Here is a 26373-nt window from a genome sequence, read left to right on the forward strand (position 1 = left end):
CTTTCATAAACTGAAACATCTACTACCTGATCAACGTTATGCACCACTTGTTATCTGGGCGAATGGGTGAATATGTAGTACATTCTTCATTGCCGTATGCACCTTAGTCATGTAGGATAAAGGAGCTGTGTGGTACGGATTAGATTTTAAGAGTTATTCGATTGAAAGTCGGCGTATAAGACGGGAGTAAAAATGTTTCGATACAGAGGACTAAACGTTGTTCATTTGGCTTACTTTGTTACATTCGTATCGATTTCCTGTTCACTTGAACAAAGTATTGATATTGACTTAAGGCATATTGGATTACCAGTATACATGAAAAATACGCATACAAATGAAACATTGCTTTTTCAAAGTCTTTTGAAATCGCACGCAAGTAGTAACCACAGATTCTCATCAGTTGTGGAGATTTTGGCCAAATTGAGGGAGATAAAATCTGAAGGTCAATTAACAGAATATTGTCAGTCTGACACCGAACTTTTACTGAACGACACAAGCTCCAAAAATTCTGTAAATGATGCGTTTGTAAAGTATGTTGATGCCGCTGCAAAGGTTCCGCGTGGAATTTTACAGGGAAAATGGAACTGGGTCGGAGACTACCAAGAATGTCATGACATTGAGACGCTGCACAACCCAAAGACTAACAAATCGTTTAAAGGAGAATATTCCTCTGTGGCTGTACTTTTAAATGGAAAACCTGTGCTACTCAATACTTACCCTATAGTTTTAGGTGTTTGTTTTCCAAACTCTTGTGATGAAACTGACGTTAAAAATTTAATGAACAAATTAATTTCAACCATCAAAACAAAAATTTCACCATTCGTCCCGGCTATTGCACAGCAAAACATTACTGCTTATGAATCAGCGTCTGGCGAACATGGAAAACTCGATAGTGGCGCAATCGCTATGATAGTGGTAATTGGAGTGTTGTGTTTCATTGTATTATTAGCTACCCTAATTGACTATACATGCTCTTCTTCAGAGAAGGAAACCGACAAACTTGTATCGGACGATTCTACGTTTGCAGACAGTCATGAAGATAGAACAGGTCTGCTTAGTGGTGAACTGTTTTCTCACAGTATCCAAGAGGGCAGATGCAATGCCTTTAAACAGAAACTATTAAACATTTGCCGTGTATTTTCGGTTACTAGTAACGGGAAGAAGCTGTTTGGTACAACTACAGCAGTAGGACCTTTAGCATGCCTTAATGGTCTTCGAGTAATGAGTATGTGGTGGGTCATTCTAGGACATACGTATGCTTTCATATTTGCTGTTGTTGACAATTTGGCTGAAGCAGCACAACTGGTTCAAAGGTTTACTTTCCAACCTATTATGAATGGTACATACTCGGTCGACAGTTTCTTTTTTCTGAGTGGACTTTTAGTTGCTTATTTAGCATTGAAAGAAATCAAAGAGAAGGGAAAGTTGAGCTGGCCTTACTATTTCTTACACAGATACTGGCGTCTTACACCGCTGTATGCTTTCGTTATCCTATATTATACGTACTTAATGATACCTTCAATTTCAGGTCCATTAAGATTTTTTATCGCTCTAGGTCCATACAAGGAAATGATTGATATATGCAAGTCTAAATGGTGGACGAATCTTCTGTATATAAACAATATGTATCCTAACTATGGCAATCTTGGGACAACATGTATGGGATGGAGTTGGTATTTGGCCAATGATATGCAGTTTTACATTGTCTTAGGACCTATCGTGATAGTGTCACTCTCTCTGAAGGGGCGGCTGAGATACATCGGTGTATTTATAACTGTTTTCCTGATACTTGCTGGTGTTTTGATTAGAGGAGTTCTAGTCTGGTATTATGGTATATATGGGAACAGCAATGGCGCGTCCCCAACCAAGCACGTAGATGACCCCTGGGGTAAAAATGGTGCTCTTTATGGTAGACCTTATGCACGGTTTTCTGTATATTTGGTCGGCATGCTTACAGGTTACGTCCTGGCCTCTAACAACAATCGGATAAGAATACACAGAGTGCTTGCAGTCGTTGGATGGTGTGTTGCTATAGCAACAGCACTGGCTGTAATATATGGAATGTATTACTATAATCATCACACAGGTACACACATGACCTTAGTTCAAAGCGCATTCTACAATGCCCTTGGCAGGACTGCATGGGGAATGTGCTTGTCATGGGTTGTGATTGCATGTATTTCAGGTAACGGAGGACCTGTTAAAGACATTCTTTCTTGGAAATTTTGGGCACCGCTTGGACGACTGACCTATGCAGCTTATCTTGTACATCCAATAATTATTTACACATACTACTTCAGCATGTTTCAACCTTTACATTTCTCAGATCTTACAATGGTTTATCTGTTCATTGCGAATCTCGTTATGTCTTATTTGGTTGCTTTTATTGTGTCTATGCTGGTTGAGGCCCCTATGATACAGTTAGAAAAGTTACTGCTTCCTTCTATGAGTTCTTTCGGTAACAGATATGTCAGTGCTCCATTATCGCGCCTTGTAGAAAAAGTCAAAGACCGTCTCAAACGATCCTAAAATTGAAACTCTTGAAATTACTTTATTTTGTTGTCTCGGGGTCTAATCCATTTTTATAATACATGTGAGTATTGACTGCTTTGTAATTAACTGTTTAGTTTCGATTTTACTTAACCAGAACTTATTTTTGCATAATTGAAGCATTATTTTTATAACATTTTGTTTGTTTGTTTATGTAACCAAAAGGAGTCATGTTTTACATACATATTTTTCTCTGATTTTTAGTTTAAACATAGTTTATTTCAGAAATTTATGAAACATTTACAAAAAAAGTTAAGACGCTACAGTCTCGTTAATAATGTTTGATATGGTGACATGCATCTGGAGACATGTATTTCAATGGAGAAAGATCTCATTTCAATTGGGTTTAGTACAAATGGAGGACAAAGAATTTATTTTTCTCATGTGCCATAATTTTGTTTGTTTGGAATTATTTGTTTCATCGGTTGATGTAAAGTTTGAGCGACATTAAATAACGTGTGTTTCTGACCACTTGCTTGTACTAGAATGAAAGTTAATCGAAGAAATAATCATACCGTTTGCCATTCGAAAGATTTTATATAATGTGAACATGCGTGTGGTAAATGGAACAGAATGAAAGTAGCTATTTCTTCCTGATTTTGTGGGTGGTGATGTATGTTGACAGCATTCGCTGAGAGTATTTTTTATTCTGGTGTGTCTATAAGGAGTCATTATTCAGATATGCCATTAATTGTTCATATAGTATAGTTATGTACAGCTGACAAACAATATTGTACAAAAAGATCTGAAAAATGACTAGAACTTAATTTTTTTTTTTTTTTTTTGCTATTGTTGTGTACTATGGAGGTAGCACTATTATAGTATACAGATTCAGTTTTTCTATACTTTTTGTAACTTTGTATTTGTTGAAAATAAAGAAATATTTATTCTTTGTGTGTTTCCCTTTCATTTATTTGTATTATTCATACCCAGAGGGGTAAGATATCAGGCTACAAATGTTGCTGTTTTTGGATAAAGTAGGGCGGCATCCTTCATCTGTTTTATCTGCTGAAAGAGCTCTAAAATACTGAATCAAAATAAAACGAAATGAAGTTTCTTCAATTCACAATGTATATTTAGAAAAGTGTTGTCATAATAATAGTACTGGGGTCTGCTGGGCAAGATGTATCAAGGATAAACTTTCAAACTGGTAATTTGACAAGTTTAATACGGATGCTGATATTGTCTTAGCCATATTGAAATGACCAGGCCAGTATCATTGTATGTATATAGATTCCGATTGTCAAATACATTAGCGCTGGGAGTTGAGTAATGATAATGTCCAGGTTACAGTGTATTTTCAGTCCCCTACCGGTGGAACTAGAGGAATGCCCTCCGTCTGTCCATCCGTCTTCCGAGCTTACATTTGCAGACTTAGGCGCATCAGTCGTTAGAGTCATTAAATTTAAAGCACCCGGCCATAAAATCTATCCTGTCTAATAGCACTTGTAATATTATTAAAGAACAAGGAAAGCCTGACAGTAAGTTAATTTCATATGAAAGTCATCCCCAAGCCTTTCATAACGCTGAAAGGATTTTGAAAATCGAACCTGTATTGAAAAAGATATGGCAATTTGAAATTTGAGAAAATTGCTGGTCATGGAGGCAGCCATTTTGTGTGTTTATGATGTAATTTACACACTGCTGAATTATTTATTTAGCAAATAACCTTTTAAATAGATCAATTTTATATGTCTCTTGAGAGTAATATGTACAACATGGCAATTTCTTTCATTATAGCTGAAAAAATAGAGAAATTATTTTATAGAAATAAGTAAATATAATTCAAATATGTGTCAAGAAATTTAATTTTTGTAACCATGGAAACAAAATGGCCGCCATTTTGATCAAATATATAATTGCTCATAACTCATTCATTTTAAAGTCGACTTTGAAAATTCTTTCACTTCTTTAAATGATTGAATACATCCCAACAGATAGAATTAACATAAAACAGTATATTGCCTTTCCCTTTAATTTCTTTCTTCATACTGACACTGATATTTTCAGAAAACCATTTTCTCTCAAGGCTTATCAGAGACAGAGGCAAGAGATATTGTTTTGTTTTTTCAGAAAGTGCAATTAAAGAGGATTGATTTTATGGCCAAATGCTTTACATTTGAATTACTATAGGAACACTTTATAGGTAACTGTACTGTTTCTTTGAAGTCATTTATTCCGTAAGCTTTTATGTGGCTATTTTTTAAGTTTTTCTTTTACATGGCTAAATGAACAATAAAGAGAACAAAAGAGTAGTCACATAAATACCCACATGTAGGAACGTCCATCTGCCGTCTGTCCGTCCGCAAATCTGGATCCTGCGGTAACTCAAAAAGTATTCAAGTTAGGTTCGTAAAACTTGGTATGTGAATAGAGGGTAATGTGTAATTTTTACATGTACATGACTAACGCTGTGGATCAAAGGTCAAGGTCACTATGGAAGGTCAAGTAAAAATTGTTTCTGCTCCATAACTTCTATATGCATGGATGGATTTTCTTAGGGCTACACACATACGTTCCCCATGGTGAGACAATATGTCAGCGCATGATCTATTGATTGTGCTTTTTACCTAAAAAAGAAATGATATATACAGTTATATTACTATGTTTACAATAACGTTTACGTAATGCAGTTTTTATAAATCGAACAGATCTCTTGAATTTCAGCAGTATGGACTATATCTTAAGCACAACCGTCGAAAAAGCAAAATGCAAAACGCAAAACACACACAGCAAAACATAAAAAGCGTGTCGCACCGGGATTCCATAATTATATAATTGATAAGGCTATGGTCAAATCACTCACAATAATACGTTTTAAAACATAAAAAGATATGCATACAGTCATCGGAGTTAATTGACAGTCCATAAACGTCATCAGCCGAGCTCAGCGATAGTATCGCCAGCCGTTTTCGACAGTCATATTTTTCATCCATATATATTTTAAACGGCTAATTTTGTTTTTCAGAATGAACGTAAAACCAGGAAATTTCACACAGATGCTCCGAAAAGTTACATCTGTCAAACCAAATGATTAATGTTTTCACAGATTGTTCATAAATAAAGACATTTGCGTAAAACTTTCGTTAGATTTTTCAGACTGAAGGAATTGTTAGGGAACTTCTAAAAATAAATGATCGTTTTCACACCAATGTTGTAAATGTTGGCAATGACCATTCTTTCTGGACGCAGCGGTCGAGAGGGCTAAGACGCTTTTCTACGGAGGTGAAGGCCCCTGGTTCGAATCCTGGCTACTCCAATTGCGGTGTGTCCTTGGGCAAGGCATTTTTATCACGATTGCCTCAGTCGACCCAGCTGTAAATGGGTACCAGCAAATTGCTGGGGTAAGGTATAATTGGTTTTAATTATTCTTAAAATAGGGTCGCTCAAAAGCTATACAGAGCTTTTATGTTAATTGTTTCACAAAGCGACGATAAATAAATTTACCTTTACCTTTACCATAACAATACTGCCATTTTTTTTGTCCAGCGGGCGTCAGGATAGCTGGTCAACCATGGTGGATTCTTGTATTTTTCAAGTTCTCATGGTCTATCGCTGATTCGATACTAAGGTTTTGAATAATATCTCTAAATACACCCAAAATATCAAATCTGATCATTAAATATTTCTAATTAGGTACCGTATGTTCCATTTTATAAATTAATTGATCAAAATTCCAATGTTTTCAGTTTGTCTCGACACATCTAGTACAATTTGAAATTAATTTTATTTAATACGTTTTTAAGAGCATTTTATCCCTACATTAATTCCATGGTCGTCTTGAAAGGTTTCAACTACACACCCTATAGAGCTAAGAAATAAACCTTAATAATATTCAAACAAGCCATAGACTGTTAGGAGTTCGATAAATTAAATATGGGGCATTTCATGAATTTCAGCCAACAGTGTTTGTCTCTGGATAAAATTCTGATATTACATTATGACAGGAATTATGGATTATCATTTCTAAAAGAAATTAAACTTCTAAAAAAAGCACCCGTAATACAAAATACTGCCATTGCAATACCATCCATTCATCATTTTTTAGGGGCGTTGTTGATTTATCAACAGAGTTCTGCCATTTAAATAGCATCTTATTTCATATTACAATACTGGTTTCCTATTAACTGAGATGTTCATATTCTCTATAAAAATAAGTTTAAAGTGAAATTCCAAGTTTACTATTATGCATGAATACTGTCACATCTTGATGTTGCACCGACGTCAACAAAATGCGCTATGTCATCGGGTGTACATGACTTACACGGGCTTAATGTGTAACTAAAAGCAAGATGGATTAGAAATATTTTAAAGTAAAAGGTGAGTCCATTGCATTTCATTTGATGAAATTATATCGTGACAGACTTCTGGCACGATTCCTGGTTAGGTTTCAGTAAGGAATTCTTTTCAACGCAGAGATCCGTAGCAGAATATAAAAATGTCTGAGCTAATTTTTTTAGTTTTAGCTAATTGAAATGATACGTTCTTTCTGGTATTCTTGTAAGTAGTAGGAGCTAGTGAGTAGTGACTAGATAGTGTATCGATAAAGTTCTAAAATCTGATTTATTTATTTTCTCCTATCACCATTATGCAAACTTCCAGTGGTTTTCACCGTCATAGATTGCGCTTTACTTAATTTTAGGCACTTACATAAAGATTGAACAGCATACACAACTGCAATGGGAGTAAAATGTTACTGGGTACCATTTGTTTTCGTGTCCAGATGCATCGGCATGAGTTATACGTCATCAGATTTTGCGTTTCCCGGACGTCGCTATATTTACAGTACGTGATCTACATCTGTACACAACCAACTATCGTTTTCCGATTATGACTGGTCGGCGCTGTCAGAGAAACAGTCGTTAGAGAAATTTACCTGTAGAGATACTGAGGCTGGGGCTAGCTTTGACTGATGTGTGGAGGAAGTTCCAGAGACGGATGGTTCTAGGTAAATAAGAGTCAGCAAAGTATTGAGTGCTGGAATGAGGGATCAAGTAGTTAAGATTTCTAATGGGGGTCAGGTAACCTTTGCAAATTGCGACGGTCTGGGTCCTTATTTTGTAGAACAAACGTAGTGAACAGTTTAACCTGTGATACTGGAGAGTTCTAGGGATTTCAACATTTCAGTTACACTACTTGTGTAGTTGTAATTATTCACTGCTGACCTTTAGACCCGTTCAAGTTTATGGGCGAAAGATTTCTGCCAGGGAGTCCACACATTTACAGTATTCTAACTGGGGGCGGACGAAGGTGGTGTATATGCGTCTTGTTTAACCCTTATGTTGTCTGTCTTGACATTTCTCTGAATAAATCAAAAAGAAGAGGTTGCCTTAGAGGTTTTGTTCTCTATATGTTCTGACCAGTTCAAGTCATTGGTTATAGTTATTCCTAGATACTTAGCTGATGAGGTGGACTTAACTTGTGTTATGTTTCCTGTAGGGATAAATAATGGGACTTCTCTTCCTACATACTCTAAGGTCTTCACATTTGTCAGGGTTAAATTACTTTTTAGGTAAAAAACTACTATTGGAATTATTTGATTAATTAAAAAAAAATGATTATAATTGTTAGTTTTTGCAACACATTATAATATACTAAGATCTAACATAACAGTTAGCGTCATATTAGACCTTTCTAACTTAAACGGACTTCGTAAACGGAATGCGTACTTCGGACATAATTGGGGATTTTCTCAACACATTCACGTGCCAATAGTTGAGCTGTATAATTAATAAATTATACGAAATTTATTGAAGTATGATTATGATTTCATGAAATCACACATGATATTGAGACAGTTACGTGTAATCAGATGCGTTATCAATCAGATTTCATTGTACTAGTAGCTGGATGTTAGTGTCCCCAAACGGGCTGGGAAGGGCAGGGCACGTAACTATCTCAGTATCATATTTGATGTAATGGAATCATAATCATACTTCAATAAATTTCGTATAATTTATAAATTGCACTTCAATCACACATGTATACTGAGAAAGTCACGTGAGAATTTTAGAGACCATCCAGCTACAACTGCTGATTATGGGACTACAATTAAAACTTATGTTGGACATATACTTGGAATAATCAAGTTTCTTTACATCATTATACTGTTATCAGTGAAGCATAATTCCTCTTACATGCATGAATCTGTACTGTGACCTATTAGGAAGCTCTGTAAAATTTCCCACAGTCTTTGACTGCCACCTGAGTAAATAAATCCTGGATAAGCAATTTATCAAGTTGAAGGTAAACATATCTGAGTTCTAGATAACACAGTTTTAGCAAATGAAGAGCCATTAGTAAAAGGCCTATCATAAAACTTCCTAAATGTGCACTCCCTTGACCACCCTTGTGTTCTCAATATTGTTGCCAATGGCAAGCTTGTTCTGTTCGCCTGGGAAACTGATGCTGATCTACAGCTGTGCAGCCTGGATATAGAAACGTCTATCCCTGCAAGTTTTAAGATTTCTTTCACCCATCGTCCAATAGTATCCTTAGATAATTTTTATGCGGTTTGCAAAAATCTTATTAACAGTGATTGCTTATTCACTCTAAGTGGTATTGTCTCATTGGGATACTGCCGAAGAAGAAAAACAATATACACTGTTTTGACTAGGTATTCCTTAAACATTAATACGCTTATAATGATAATTTGGCCTGGAGTGTTTCAAAAGATCACCGTACCTTATTTTTACATATGAATATGAAAATTCAATACTCCTAATATCAATTAAGTACAAAGATTGCAGTCTTTGTCCAGACAATAAACATAATAACATAACAACATTCATTGTAAGCTGTTTCAAATTATTCTCAGCACTTCCATTTTCAAGGTAACTAAGAACTCTATTTACATCCGATGTAACATTATACCTGGGCAAGGCAGGTCGTAACAAGAAAACCCCTCTCATAAATCTTTTCACCAAATCATGTTGACCCACAAGGTAATTTAGACAATCTGTCATGAAAAATGAATTGATGGCTGATCTTGCAGTATTATTGGCACTATATAAGCTAATCCACAATGATACAAACTAGCTAAGAATTCTAAAACATTGTTCACATGTGGTGAAAAGGGATGGTATTCCGTTCACAACAAAAAATACACCCTTCTTTTGAAATGATCCCCATACTGAGTTTTTATGGTACTTTTCCACGATTGCAAAATGATGTCAGTAACATGGTTTGATAACCCTTTGACTTTGAGCTTCTCCCGTGACTCGAAAAACTGTTAAATGTAGTTTCTTTAATGGATGATTGCATATTTTGTCCGGTAACATGAGTAGGCTGTCTCTGACTGGTAACATAAGTGGGCATGTTATGCACATTTTAATCATTTGCGGGAACCAAACTTGTGCTGTGTGGCGGCCGTAAAAAGTCGCCCCGACTTCATCTCAGTATTGTTATATTTTCTGGTCCTTCGGGATCATTGATTTCAACTCATTTAGATTTGAAGATTGAATACTGCTTAAGCCGGTGCTAGGGGGCGTGGGCAGTGTTGCTTTTTCCATTACTGCCCATGAACAGACTCAATCAAACCGAGTCTGCAATTTTCACTATTTGCCTTGTTCCCTGTGCTTCCGAGGGATCTACTTTCCAGATTTTATTGTATTGGCCATGCTGGTTCAACAATTATTGCTTCTGCTTGTTCTTGTTGTATTTTCTGTAATACCTGCCCTATCACGTTGAAAGGAGGGAAAAGATAGTTTAGTTCATTTGACCAAGACTGCAAAATTGCATCTACTGCAACAGCATTTGGAACTGCCATACATGAATAATATCTAGACACCTGACAATTCAGTCTATTTGCAAAAAGATCAGTAACTGGTGTACTGAAAACATTACAAATAGATTTGAACACATGTTCATTTAACTTCCATTCTGTGTCAGTCAGAGCCCTTTACATGTTTCGCAGATAACCTTATCTTCCTCTCTATGACAAACAACCATATTTCCCGGGTTATATCATTAAGCTTTGGTTTACTTGACCCTTGTTTGGTTATGCAAATAACTGTGACTGTATTATCTGATCGTGTTCTGATGTGAAAATCCTGCAATGCTAATAAAACAGCCTTAAGCTCTAGGTAGTTAATATGGTTGTATATCCCATTGACAACCTGTTGTTTCTTATTCATAAAAGTGGCGTCCCCAACATATTCCTTTATCTTTTATGGTGCTGCTGGATCTTTTGATTTTATGGAGTCAAGTGCACGAATTATTGGTACAAGAACTGTTGACAACTGCGAAATGGTTTTTCGATTTTGAACACCGATGGACTTTGCCCCCGCATCTAACTGTCTCCATAGATTATTGTCCACCTTAGGGGTCTGAAGGTATTCAATGTTTTCTGGTTTCAAATATTTCAAATGCAATTTTTGAAGCTTGTCCTTATCTATGGGTGCTTTCAAGCAGTCATTTGACTATGTTGCAAGACGATCAGATGCATCAGATGCCTTCTCCCCTGTTTCTGCTTGAGATTGGTAAAAACTCACCAAGTTCTTGGAGAAAATCCTCATCATATTCATACTTGGAAAACTCTTGTTCATTATCTTCCAGGAACTGATCAATTATTCCATCAATATCATTCTGGTCTGAAGATTTACTAGTACTTTCTCCCTTCTCAGACAGTTTTCTGCTTTGCTTAGCATAAGGCTCTGTTTCGTCTTCATGATTGTTTTTTTTTTAAGTTATTAACGTCTTTATGCAACTTTCTCATAAAATCTTGAAGTTCTGACCACTTTGATGACGGTCTATTTATACAGCTGTTTCGGTCAAATTCAGTATTCCCCCCTTTATCCATAAATCTTGACATGCTGTTTTGCCCTTCAAGTGCCTCTAAGGTCACTTCAGCAGGAAGTGACCCACTTCTACTCTCAGAATCCATAAGAAAATATTGTCTGAAAAGCAGAGCAGTAAAGTGCTTCACCAGTTTATCTTAAAATCTTCAGTGTAGAGCTAAGATGTATTGCTCCATTATATTTATCACTATGATCTAACTGACCGTTTCTTTTTCAGAAAGAAAGGTCAAACTTTAATTCTATTGAGTCAGTATCAATAAATAAATATGGTACAATGTTTCTTTTAACATCTATTTAGGATTACCATATTGGTATTTAAATTGCTTTTGTTTGTTTTGGGTTTAACGTACGCCGTTTTTCAACGGTATTTCAGTCATGCAACGATGGGCAGTTAACCTAACCAGTGTTCCTGGATTCTGTACCAGTACAAACCTGTTCTCCGCACGTTTGCCCGCATGAATCAGAGGTGGAGGACTAATGATGTCAGACACAATGTCGTTTATCAAATAGTCACAGAGAACATACGCCCAGCCCGAGGATCGAACTCGCTACCCCGCGATCCGTAGACTAACGCTCTACCTACTGAGCTAAGCGGGCGGGCACTAAATTGCTTTTGAATAAAACAATTAAGATCATTGAAAACCATTACCTTTTCATGAAATGGCGAGCTAAAAGCATGTAATATGGACTTATGTCCCTAATAACCCTTGAAGTTTTATGTACAGTTATCTTGAGCATGTAGTTTTTTAATCTTTTATACACGGTATGGTACCCTGTGGGAATTTGCCATTTTTGCTTAATAAATATGATCCTTTCGGGTGTTAAGTGCCATTTTGGCTTTATCTCAACCCTTTCGGTTCTATGCCATTTCGGCCTCATCACAACCCTATTGGGTCTATGCCATTTCGGCTTCATCAAAACCCTATTGGGTCTATGCCATTTCGGCTTCATCACAACCCTATCGGGTCTATGCCATTATGGCTTCATCACAACACAATCAGATCTAGGCCATTTCGGCTTATTAATATTCCTCCTCTTTCAAATGGAATGAAATGCCATTCAGACAATTTTCTTCCATAGATTTTAAATGTACTACATGTATGCATCGAGAAATGATTGCAAAAATATCTGTAATAAAGAAAACTTATCCTTGTAATAGGAACAGTATCCCTAAAAAATAACACTTGTATCAGATTCAATAAAAGATGAAATATTTTATAAGCTCAATCAAAAACCTGACTTTCTCATAGCTGTGTAAACCTTGCACTGTGGGGTCCACCAAGGGAGTTATACAGTTGATAAAATGGATTCCCTTGACCTTGTTTGGTCTTCTTTCGACAGCCGTTTTCTAAATGACAAGTTCACATTGCAATTTTTTCACCAACACTGTCACTTTCATCATACAATTTTTTCATGTCAGCAAGCCCTTCAGATTCATCCGCACTATTCTGTTCACTTTCTGATGACACTTCCTCAAGGTGGTCGTAGCAAACGGAGACAGTGCCCTTCACATTACCTACATTTTTTCTAACCACACACTTTCTAACCACAGACTTTATCGTTGTCTGATAAAATCACTTTTTCTTGGTCATTTGAACTTGAACTCTTCAGAGTTTTCAAAGTATTCATAAGTAAAGCCTGCTGTTGCAACATTGCTTGCATTGATTCATTTGCAGACATGCTTTGGTCCGCAGATTTGGACATAGTTTGGTCCTCATGAATGGGTTTACTTTAACCCGAAATATTGGACCTACTATGACCTACAAGCTTTGTTGAACAGGATTGCTCTGATGTTTAATCCATTACCACAAGCTTTGTTGGACAGGATTGTTCTGATGTTTCATCCATAACTAAATCTTTATCACACTGGCACTGCATGTAATAAACACTCCTTGAAAGTCAAAGTCTAAGCACAGTAAAAATAATCCAAAAATGTTTTGATAACAAAATCACCATTAAGGTTTGATTAATCGATGTATCCATTCTCCAAATTAGTTATAATAATTCCTATTTTTATATTACACGTAGTCTATAAATTAAATCATCTACTATAAAAACTCTAAGCAGCAAATTCTCGTCCTATCTGCTTGATAGCAACATCTGTACTGATTGATAACGCATCTGATCTCACGTGACTTTCTCAGTTCGTATTGAAATTTATTTCATGTCATGATTCCGACTATGTTTTGGAGCTCAGCTTGAATTTTGTTGAAGTGATGTGGCGGAAATAACGCTGAACCTAGTAAGACTCGGATTGCAAAGCCGCGAAAGTCACAACCCGGTGCAAGCAGAAACCAGAAAGCTTTAAACGTTTTAGAGACATTCTAGCTTAAAACAAATAGCGATAGTGTCAATGTCAGACACCTAAACTTCTTTGTTTAAATATAAGAAACACCTGTCAACATTTTGTGGCAGGTTCTTACAGCTAAGGGCTAATACTCGCACATTAAGAAGTTATCTCCGGTCTAACTTGAACTGACAATATCTTCGCCACATCACGTTGGCAAAAAGTGAAAGTTGTGTTTGATTAGTAAACCGTCGCAGCACAAGAGCATACCTAAGGCCTAAAGAACTCTTAGACCTTTCTAACTGAAACTTTGCATTTATTCCTCTTTCTAACTTGAAATTTTGCGACACAACAGGATCAAACATCCTCAGGATAAGAGATAACAACCTTTTAAGCTTAACCATATTTCGGAGTAACACAGCGTGCTTTAGAAACAGTTCTACTTACGTACATTCATAAAACAGAATACATTATGGCATAGGATAATTATATGTTCAGGTACATACATTTTCTTCCCCAATTTCTAGAATCTAATCGAGATGTGCCCGCTATTATCGCATAATACAGCATATTTTTCTTTTGATCTTTGCGTGATAAACATTGTAACACACGTAGTTAGACAAACGCCGTGCTGGTATATAACAAAATTGGAGAACATTTCATTTTTTGCCGGAAGTTGCATAAAACCCTGCATGAAATCTTTGCAATTTATTTTTCTATTGAAGGAAACATCTGACACAAGTAAAACACTTTTAACACACGGGTATGAGAAACCTTTAATGTTTAACCGATGTTTTAAACAAATCAATTGCTCAAAACAGTTTCAATATGTACACTTCTTTCATGTTTTATGTTACCTTGGGTTGAGGGTATGAGTCATCAGGGGGATATTGATACTACAAAACATCATCAAGAAACAAAAGGTAAAATAAAAAGAACTTGGGTAAATCCCACATAAACCACAAAGCACAGAGTCACAATGTCAGACGCATAAATTGAAATGCGGATAAGAGCAAATCGAACGAAGTGACCTCCACCTCTGCTGCCTCCCACTACCCCCTCACCCCACCCAATCTTAAAAATATATAGAGAAAAACTGAGAAATAAACTAAATAAATTGACTGTGCCCGCTGCTATAATCATTCACTATTTGTATAAAAATTGTGATAATAATTCTGTTTGAGAATAAAAAAATGAGTGAAAAGAATACATATAATTTTCAGTTATCATTTACTTCAAATTGTAACTAAAACTGATGGTTTTGTTTGTCTTGTCAAATTGAAATGACGCTGCCAGCACAAAATAATGCGCAAAAATTCTGCTGTCTCTTTCCACTGCAGTTTCTGTTTGGTATAGGGCTGTGTTTGCTGTGCTCAATGTTTCAGAGAATCTACCCTTACCTTTAAAATTATTTTATGTAAAAAATGTTGCAAGATAAATAGAATAACACAATGATAAAGGATCCCTGTTGAACTGCTTTAGGACAAATGAAGAAATATAAGCCGACTAGCCATTTTATGCATTGAATTCGAATAGGTCTCAAATATTTCTATTGTTTGGTGAGACGCCAAAAAGAATGCAACAGCCTATGCACAAAATTCGCAAGTACTTGTGGTGATTGTTACTTTATATTTTATAGTCCAAGTACAGTTGAAAAAGTCCACGATTTTAAAAGCAATTATGAAGTAAGTTTCTGTTTACATGTATGTTTCAGTTTAAGTTAGAAAGGTCTATTATTAGCGAACTGTCATAAACTGAAACCTCTACTACCTGATCAACGTTATTTTGTACATGGGTGAATATGTAGTACATTTTCTTCTTTACCGTATGAACCTTAGTCATGTAGGATAAAGGAACTGTGTGGTACGGAGTTATTCGATTGAAAGTCGGCTGATAAGACGTGAGTAAAAATGTTTCGATACAGAGGACTAAACGCTATTCATTTGGCTTACTTTGTTACATTCGTATCGATTTCCTGTTCACTTGAACAAAGTATTGATATTGACTTAAGGCATATTGGATTACCAGTATACATGAAAAATACGCATACCAACGAAACATTGTTTTTTGAAAGTCTTTTGAAATTATACGCAAGCAGTTACCACAGATTTTCATCTTTTATGGAGATTTTGGCCAAATTGCGGGAGATAAAATCTGAAGTTCAATTAACAGAATATTGTCAGTCTGACACCGAACTTTTACTTAACAACACAAGCTCCAAAAATGCTGTAAATGAGGCGTTTGTTAAATATGTTGATGCCGCTGCAAAGATTCCCCGAGGAATTTTACAAGGAAAATGGAACTGGGTCGGAGACTACCAAGAATGCCATGACATTGAGACGCTGCACAACCCAAAGACTAACAAATCGTTTAAAGGAGAATATTCCTCTGTGGCTGTAATTATCAATGGAAAACCTGTGCTACTCAATACTTACCCTATAGTTTTAGGTGTTTGTTTTCCAAACTCTTGTGATGAAACTGACGTTAAAAATTTAATGAACACATTAATTTCAACCATCAAAACAGAAATTTTACCATTCGTCCCGGCTATTGCCAAGCAAAACATAACTGTTAATGAAACATTGTCTGACGAACATGGAAAACTCGATAGTGGTGCAATCGCTACGATAGTGGTAATTGGAGTGTTGTGTTTCATCGTATTATTAGCAACCCTAATAGACTACACGTGCTCTTCTTCAAAGAAGGAAACCGACAATCTTGTATTGGACGATTCTACGTTTGCAGACAGTCATGAAGAGAGAACAGGTCTGCTAAGTGGTGAACTGTTTTCTCACAGTATCCAAGACGATTCTACGTTTGCAGACAGTCATGAAGACAGAACAGGTCTGCCAGGTGGTGAACTGTCTTCTCACAGTATCCAAGAGGGCAGATGCAATAACTTTAAACAGAAACTATTAAATATTTGCCGTGTATTTTCGGTTACTAGTAACGGGAAGAAGCTGTTTGGTACAACTACAGCAGTAGGACCTTTAGCATGCCTTAATGGTCTTCGAGTAATGAGTATGTGGTGGGTCATTCTAGGACATACGTATGTTTTCATATTTGCTATTGTTGACAATTTGGCGGAAGCAGGTCAGCTAGTTCAAAGGTTTACTTTCCAACCTATTATGAATGGTACATACTCGGTCGATAGTTTCTTTTTTCTGAGTGGACTTTTAGTTGCTTATTTAGCATTGAAAGAGATCAAAGAGAAGGGAAAATTGAGCTGGCCGTACTATTTCTTACACAGATACTGGCGTCTTACACCACTGTATGCTTTCGTTATCCTCTATTATACGTACTTAATGATTCCTTCAGTTTCAGGTCCACTGAGATTTTTTATCGCTTTAGGTCCATATAAGGGAAGGGTTGATATATGCAAGTCTAAATGGTGGACGAATCTTCTGTATATAAACAATATGTATCCTAACTATGGCAATCTTGATACAACATGTATGGGATGGAGTTGGTATTTGGCCAATGATATGCAGTTTTATATTGTCTTAGGACCTATCGTGATAGTGACACTCGCTCTTAAGGGGCGGCTGAGATACGTCGGTGTATCTATTACTCTTTTCCTGATACTTGCTGGCGTTTTGATCAGAGGAGTTTTAATCTGGTATTATGGAATATATGGGAACAGCAGTGATGCGTCCCCAACTAAGCACGTGGATGACCTCTGGGGTAAAAATGGAGCTCTTTATGTTAGACCTTATGCACGGTTTTCTGTATATTTGGTCGGCATGCTTACGGGTTACGTCCTGGCCTCTAACAACAATCGGATAAGAATACCCAGAGTGCTTGCAGTCGTTGGATGGTGCGTTGCTATAGCAACAGCACTGGCTGTAATATATGGAATGTATTACTATAATCATCACACAGATACACACATGACCTTAGTTCAAAGCGCATTCTACAATTCCCTTGGCAGAACTGCATGGGGAATGTGTCTGTCATGGGTTGTGATTGCATGTATTTCTGGTAACGGAGGACCTGTTAAAGACATTCTTTCTTGGAAAATTTGGGCACCGCTTGGACGACTGACCTATGCAGCATATCTTGTACATCCAATAATTATTTGCACATACTACTTCAGCATGTTTCAACCTTTACATTTCTCAGATCTTACAATGGTTTATCTGTTCATTGCGAATCTCGTTGTGTCTTATTTGGTAGCTTTTATTGTGTCTATGCTGGTTGAGGCCCCTATGATACGGTTAGAAAAGCTACTGCTTCCTTCTATAAGTTCTTTCGGTAAGAGTTATGTCAACGCTCCATTATCACATCTTGGAGAAAAAATCAAAGACCGTCTCAGACGATCCTAATATTGAAATTCTTGAAATTACTTTGTTTTGTTGTCTCGGAGACTAATCCAGTTTTGACAGTATTGACTGTTATGAGTGTTATGTTTAGTTTTGATTTTACTTAACCAGAACTTATTTTTGCATAACTGAGCTATTATTTTGATAACTCACACCACCATTTTGTTTGTTTGTTTATGTACACAAAAGGAGTCATGTTTTATGTACATATTATTTTTCTCTAATTTTTACTTTAAACATATTTCATTTTATACATGTTTTCCCTATCTTTTACTTTAAACATATGTTATTTCAGATATTTTTGTAATATTTACAAACTTGTTCTTAAGGAATTTAACAGAAAGCTATGTTAGCTTACGATTGTGTTTTTCTGTTCTTCTTAGGACCACAGTGTCGAACGTTTGAACTGTCCGTCCGTCAGTCCGTCACCCAGTCATATTATACTGACACCGGACTGACCAGTCCTAGTACTACCCTCTTAATGCTGAGCGCCAAGCGAGGAAGCTACTAGTACCATTTTTACGTCTTTGTTACGAACCCAACACCTCCCGCACTCGAAGCGGACGCTCTACCACTACGCTACCGAGGTGTAAACTCATCTCCTACAGTGTTCATCCAGGTCAAAAAAAACTTAAGTACATCATCAACATGGTTTGGCGATTTTATATGTCCATCTATTTATTTACAGCCTTTGTTGGACTTTGAAACATTATATTTGTTGCTTGTATACTCAGCTCCTTCTAAATATTCCGCTCGATTCAGAGAGTAGAGCTGGTATATTTTTCAACATCTAGTAGACATAATTATGGGACTTTTATCTCTGAATGTTTTTTCTTTAGTTATCATGATTCCCAATTCCCCTCACAGTTTATGAGTTTTCTACTTTGTATTCTCAACTCCTCCCACAGTTTAAATCCATTTCCAATTAAACCATTAACCATAGATATGTAGTGTTAAGGCGAATTTTGTAAGAACGTTCTTGTCCGATTTCTTCTTATATTAGTTATGCCACTATTTTGGACTTCATAGTATTGCAACTACACTTATTTATCCTCCCATAGCTTGAAACGTACCATGAACTGGACATACTTTTTGGAGTTTTATGTCCCGTGTCATATTTTGGAATAAACACTTTTTAGACTTAATAAATTAATATCATTCTATAAAGCATGTCCGGGGTGGGGGGTTTGTTTCTTACAACGTTGACAGTTTTGTTTCTCATTCATTATTGATCAAATGATAGCTTTTAAAAATTGTTGTTGTCATCTCCGTCAAATGAATCTGTCTAAATTTATGTTGTTGTTTTTTCTCGAAATCAATATTCCCGTAATTGTAAAAAAGATCTAAGTAAAGTGATTTAACATGTTCTATGTGGAATTGTTCTTTTACAAAATGAAGAAATGCTATTTAGTGCGTTTGATATGCAGAGAACTAAAATTTTAAGAAGATGGAATGCTAGTATACCTTATCACCTTCTATATTGCTGAATTAATATATTTTGCATGTCTTAAACGCTGCAGTCTCTTTTATAATGTTTGATATGGTGACATGCATCTGAAGGCATGTATTTCAATGGAGAAATATATCATTTCAATCGGATTTAGTACAAATGGATGACAAAAATATCTGCTTTTCTCAAGTGCCATACTTTTGTTTGTTTTGAATTATTTTCTTCATCTGTTGATGAACAAAGTTTGAGCAACATTAAATTACAGGTGTGTTTCCGACCACTTACTTGAACTAGAATGAAAGTCAATGAAGAAATGAGCCGCACCATGAGAAAAGGAACATAGTGCGTTTGCGACCAGCATGGATCCAGACCAGCCTGCACATCCGCAGACTCTGGAAGGAACCATGATGTTTGCTTTCAAACCCTATTGTAATTCGAACAACCGTTAGCGAACAACATGGATCCTGACCAGACTGAGCGGATGCTGGTCGCAAATACACTATGTTGGTTTTCTCATGGTGCGGCTCAAATAATAATACGGTTTGTCATTCGAGACTTTATATAACGCGAGCATGGGCGTGGTTAAATGGTACAGAATGACAATAGCTATTTCTTCCTGATTTTGTGGGTGATGAAGTATGTTGACAGCATTCGGTGATAGTATTTTTATTTTGGTGTCTATAAGGAAGCATTTATTCAGATTATGCCATTAACTTTTAATATTTTATAATTATGCACACTCCAAAACCGATAGCTGACAATGTCGGACAAAAAAAATTGAAAAATGACTTGAACTTCTAATTCATTTTTTGCTTTTGTTGTGTACTGTAGAAGTATTATAGTATACAGATTCAGTTTTTCTATATTGTATTTTTGTATTTGTTTAAAATAAAGAAATATTTATTCTTAGTGTGTTTCTTTTTCATTTATATCGATAGGGGTAAGACACCAGCCTACAAATGTTACTGTTTTAGATAAAGTAAGGCGGCATCCTTCATCTGTTTTATCTGCTGAAAAAGCCCTAAAATACTGGATCAAAATAAAACGAAATTAACAATACTGTTGTCAAACTGATAGAACTGAAGTCTGCTGGGCAAGATGTATCAAGGATAAAGTTTGGTAATTTGTTTGACAAGTTTAAAATGGTTAAAAGCTATTTTCCGTCCGTGCACAGAATAAGGATTAATATATTCAAAAATGCAAAGTGTCCAAAATGCTATATCAAAACTAAGATATTCTGCAAATTTCAAGAAAAACTTCTTAGTTTTGAAGTTATTTGTTTAATGTAAAAACGATTGTTTAAGAAAATTAGATACTAGATTCGTATACCAGCATATAACTTGGCCATTGAAACAAAGCGATAGGAATGACTGATTATTCCAATTGTGTAATAAAGGAAATATGGAAATTGTGTGTCATTGTTTTATTTATTTGTTCAAGATATATGCACATACTAAGAAAGTGTTTGAATATGTCATGTCAACCGTTGGCAAATTAAACTGTATCGTTAGCTCAAAGAAAAACGAGCCTATACAATTCAAAATTGCGAAGTGCATAAAAATGCATTTAAATTTACACAAAATGCTTTTAATAATATGTAAACTGTAGAATCTTTTGAGAATAATTTTTTATCATTTTAATATGCATATGTATGCTATGTAACTTATAGGTGTAATGTAGTATATATTTGTCGTAAACCCCAGTCCCCGTGGTAAACTGTCCAACGAGGACATACACTGCTCGCGGACAGGTGTAAAAACTGGCTTAATTATTTCAAGGAAAAGCCAGGATTCCTTATAAAACCATTTCAATGTTATTATAATGCCAAGTGCTATAATAATAATTTTAATAATTATTACACCACTTGGATTATAAATAGGAAAAGTCAACACATAGGTAAAATTAAATGAAAACAAAATTAAGTCCAGTTTTATAAATCTGTTAAATCTAAAGTCCACTCATAAACACACATTCACAACTACAAAGATTTTAATTATGTCAACGAATAAACTTCTAAAATTAATATATACACCAATTCTGAAATTTACTTCTATTAAAAATATATATCAGTATTATCAGAAAATTCCACAACTATTCCAAATAAAATGCACAGTAATTTTCTTAAGCAAATAAATTAAACCTTCAATTTCTAATTTATTCTCCTATTAGAATAAAATCCAAAGTTCCTAAAATTGGCTCTAAATTAAAATTTTCGAATAATTTCCAATCTGCTGCAATCTGATTGGTCAATGATATTTTCCCAAATATGCATAACTTTACTCAACAAAGGCAAGAAATAGAATAAATATCATATGAAAACAATTACATAAACATAAACTAGAGTAAAAACTACACCTTATCAGTAAATTTCAAATTAAAAACAATGATTTAAAAGTACTTTAACTGAGTGTCAAAGAATTGACACAGAGATGACACATTTCTCCCCTAAAATCCAATATAGCTACCAAAATTAGATGTTCATATCTAAGAGCCATTTTCAAAGGATTACAAGAGAACAAGGTTCCTACAGATTCAGACAGTATGAACATCCTTGACATGACAGTAAAATTTCAGTCCTGAACAATATCTCTAAATATTTTTAATAAATCATTTTCATTGGCCAGCAAAAATGTAAACAATAGAGCATTTTTCAAGATTACTTCAAAGCTACATATTGCCATGTCCTCATACTTTATATAAATGTTGATACATATATTTACAACATACTTAAAGTAGAAATATCATGGCAAAATTTACAATATGTATTTAGGAGTATGTTTATTGATTTTATAACAATTAAGTTTCGAGCCAAGAAAACATGCAATATGGTTTTGCCTATAACTTTATCAATACCAGCCTAATTAACTTGAAATTTACTTACAGTAAAGTTGTGTAACAAGATGCTCTCTAAGCTACTGTCCTTTAAACAATGCCAAACAGTGAATTCATAAAAATATTCACAAAAAGCAAAATATTTCTTTGCCAAAACCCAGGTTTACCGCATATTGTTCAAGGTTAGATTTGTGAAATGTTGATATTGGCCATATACTTTTGTATCATAAATAAATGGTCATCTATTTAAGTCGACTTTTTAAAGAACAATGTTATCCCTATATCAAGCAAGGTCATCTTGGCTACACGAAATATGTCTCACATCAAACAGTAAAACTGGTTAAAATCAAAATAGGATACGACATTGTTGTTGTAGTGCGTAAACCGAGTTCCCGTAAGCAAGTAAAAACATGGAATGGTAAAAAATATCGGAATGAGACTAATCATATTGTTTAAAAAATGCTGCAAATATAGGAACTACGGAAAAAGACGAAAACGCCAGATAAAATGGTCTATAACATTATAACGTAAATGATTTTTTTTTCTGATAACATAAAGCATATTTACAGAAAAGAGGAGACATGAACCAATGGCCAAGTACTGTCAAGCCTTTAGAGATTTAGAATATGACATTTCGCATTGGAAACATTGTAACTTAACTATACGCATGGATATCATAGTACACCGACTAGTAGGCACCCCTGTCTAAATAGTTTCCGAGTTGATTCCAAGACCAGAGAGACAATTTAAATGTCTTAGTAACTGCAGAATCTCAATCTCAGAAGTGTCAGACTTTATACTGATATTAACAGTATTTCGAAAAAGGAAATGTATGTTTACGAGAATTGTTCAAATATGAATGCATCTAGAACGTTATCTCGCTCAGTAATGCGAAAATCACGAGGAAATTAATATTTTTGGGTAGATAAACATGTTAGCTTTATATTGATACCAACGCATTAAAATCCGTTCACCTTAGCTGTGTATATCGCTCGTAAACATTGCCTACCCGTGTATACTAATACAGAAATGATTGGTAGAAGGTCAGCGTACGCCGTTGAAATACGGTCCTATATTAAGAATCGTCGTATTCTTGGCATAGGGTGTAAAGACATTTGTGATGAAATATGTTCTGTTTATGGGCATAACGATATGTCTTTTTCGACAGTTATTCGTTGGTTTAAGAAATTCAAATGTGGGTTAGTTTCAACAAAAGATGCACCACATGGCCGTCGGCCGAAAACAGCAACGTCTGCCAAGACGGTTGCTAGAGTGAAAGAAATAGTTGCTACTGATGCAAGATACACCGCTAGACAAATAGCTAGTGTGGCTGGCATCTCATTAGGAGCAGCTCATACAATTCTGAAACGTAATTTGAAAATGAGAAAAATCTGTGCTAGATGGATTCCCCATCTGTTGACAGATGAGCAGAAAAAGGCACGCGTGCAATGCGCAAAATTGTTGCTTAAACAGTTTCCAAATTACAATGCACGGTCTTTCGCAAATGTCGTCACTGGTGACGAGACATGGGTTCACTTTTTTGAGTTCAAACGAAAGATTCAGAACAAAACATGGGCAACAAAGTCTGGCAAAAGACCATGCATTGCAAAGCGGACCATGTTAACTTATGTTAGCGTAAATACTTTGGAAATAGCGGACTTTGAAGTTTTTGGCAGTAGAAAACAACATTATTCTTTTTCAAAATTCTAGGTTTTATGTATTTTGGTACAAAAATAAACGCACTGTTAGTGCAAAATGTAACGCCCCACACCCCCCACCCCCACCCGCGGGGCGTACGGGGTGGTGGGGTTGCGCATAAACATGGGGATACAGAATGTCAGTAAGGTAGAATGGTCTCGTCCGATCCTTGGGTTCCACACACTGATGACCAATATCTAAAACAGACATTGCAACCAAAAGTTTGCAAGATGATCATTATGTAATTGATATAGATGTGCCCTAGAAGGAACTTTTGCTATTCTTTAACTTGTATAACTTAAGTACTATTGGAAATCAAAGCCCTGAAGCGTAGCTGAACTGGTATGCATTTTAATCGAGAAGCCAGACAAGAAGGGATTCCATTATTTTGCAATACTTCACTAAATGCTTCCAGTCTTTGTACTCATTGAACCCAAAAAGTAAACCACATCAAGACCAAAGTCAGTAAAGGTTACTCAAATCATAATCATTGACTTGACTCTAGACCTAATAGGGAACCAATATCTGTATGTATGAAGTCTGATCATTAGCAAAAGCAGACGAAGGTTTTAACGGTCGCTTTGACCTCGACACCAAAATCAATAGGTGTACTTTATGTCTTTGGCAAGGCTCTAAGAAAATCAAACGGGCTAGACTGAAAGCAGGTTCGACAGACAATCATGGCAGGATCTTCCAAAGTGAGATGTCAATGCATAAAACCATAAGAACAAACAGAGAAAATGTTAAAATATTTATTTTCTAAACTGTGTAACAAACCTTTTAAAATCTTACAAACCTGTGTAACAAATTTTTAAAAATCTTACCAAAAACAAATTTAGATTACAAATTCAGTATGTTGAAGGTCCAATATTTTCTACATGTCAAGAAATCCAACTGATTCACTTAATAGTATTGTGTGCGCACTTAAAATTGAAAATAACTGAGCCAGACTAGCAGCGTATCAACAAAATACCACAGGAGGGTTGGCAAGACTAGTACTATATCAGTTATATATACGAAAAGGGCACTAATGGCATTTTTGATTATGAGTGACTACTATTTTTTTTGCAAATACTTCATAAAAAATCTATATCCGTGATTTTCACGTTATAAAGATTGGTGCTACCGACGACCTATATATTTTTAGCAGATTAATATAGTTTTCCATGTGCCATTCGCCTTGGTCACATGACAAATATTTACCGCGTAATTAAAGTAGTTCAACTCGTAAACAAAATTAATACATTTATAAAATTTACAAGTGAATCCAGTCAAAACCACATTTTTTATTTAAAACTTAATTGGTGCTACGCTTCCCAAAAACGGCAATAAATGCAGAATCGATTTGCTTCTTGCCTAAATTGGGAATCGCTCTGCCTTCAACTCATCCAAATTAAAATTTATAATCCATGTTTATGAACAAATAAATGATATAGCAAGATGTATTATACAAATATTGTATAATATAAACTGGATATAAATGAATTGTTTTGCGTAACTGAACAAAACCATTATCCTGGATATTGATTCGTGGTGTGTCCAGTTCACCGCTAAATCAACTTGCAGGTAAATACCACCACAACCACAAATCAAGAAGGAATTTGTCAACTTTAAAAACAAATCTACATATAGCCAACCATTCCCCGATTTTTGATATTAGCAATAATGCCAAAAATATAATGCTACCCATCTTTGTTCATAAGATCCGACAAAGCAAATTACCGTATACCTCTGAAAGAGGTAGCTCTGTTGTGTTCCAGGGATGTATTTGTTTTACGACGCAAGCTAATCCCCAAGAACTAAAAGAAGGGAACTTCGGGAACCCGTGATTCTGATTTTCTGAATACCGTAGCACACCATTACGCCACGAATTTTTTTTTCAATTCCTTGATTTTTAAATTTTTTGACATTTACATCATCTTACACATGCGTATTTCAGGACCTGTCAAACAGTTATATCCTGCTGGTGTTGGCTTTAAGCCAGACGGAAGATTCCGTGGCCGAATGGTTAAGGTCGCTGACTTCAAATTACTTGCCCCTCATCGATGTGGGTTCGAGCCTCACTCGAGGCGTTGAATTCTTCATGTGAGGAAGCCATCCAGCTGGCTTACGGAAGGTCGGTGGTTCTACCCAGGTGCCCGCCCTTGATGAAATAATGCACGGAGGGACGCCTGGGGTCTTCCTCGACCATTAAAAGCTGGAAAGTCGCCATATGACCTATCATGTGTCGGTGCGACGTTAAATCAAACAAAAAAGCATGTTAATATTAGGCTAATAATCAACTTTATACTAATTGCCGGTACATATAGAAACAAGAGGGTCGTGATGTCTCTAGAACGCTCACATGAGTTCCACACTTTGCTTAAACAGGGTCACGCAAAAAAAAAAATATTTGTAACGTGCTATTTATCTAAATACGAATGTTAAAGACGTACC

At 35.7% G+C, this 26373-nt stretch overlaps 2 protein-coding genes across 2 annotated transcripts; both read left to right on the top strand.

The window, feature by feature from the left end:
- Nucleotides 1-37: 37 nt before the first annotated feature.
- On the top strand, nt 38-3442 carry LOC123524431 (nose resistant to fluoxetine protein 6-like). The gene has a single exon (XM_053539822.1). It carries the CDS (start codon nt 193-195, stop codon nt 2527-2529), a length of 2337 nt encoding a protein of 778 aa, XP_053395797.1. The 5' UTR covers nt 38-192; the 3' UTR covers nt 2530-3442.
- A 12313-nt stretch (nt 3443-15755) lies between these two features.
- LOC128548204 (nose resistant to fluoxetine protein 6-like) lies at nt 15756-17960 on the top strand. Its single transcript, XM_053524701.1, has one exon. The coding sequence runs from the start codon at nt 15756-15758 to the stop codon at nt 17958-17960; it is 2205 nt and encodes a 734-aa protein (XP_053380676.1).
- Nucleotides 17961-26373: the final 8413 nt, after the last annotated feature.

Source organism: Mercenaria mercenaria, chromosome 1, assembly GCF_021730395.1.
Source record: "Mercenaria mercenaria strain notata chromosome 1, MADL_Memer_1, whole genome shotgun sequence".
Lineage (NCBI taxonomy): Eukaryota > Metazoa > Mollusca > Bivalvia > Venerida > Veneridae > Mercenaria > Mercenaria mercenaria.

Excerpts from the sequence above, each read along its gene's own strand:
- LOC123524431 (XM_053539822.1), top strand. The coding sequence starts at position 193 with ATGTTTCGATACAGAGGACTAAACGTTGTTCATTTGGCTTACTTTGTT.
- LOC128548204 (XM_053524701.1), top strand. The coding sequence starts at position 15,756 with ATGGAGATTTTGGCCAAATTGCGGGAGATAAAATCTGAAGTTCAATTA.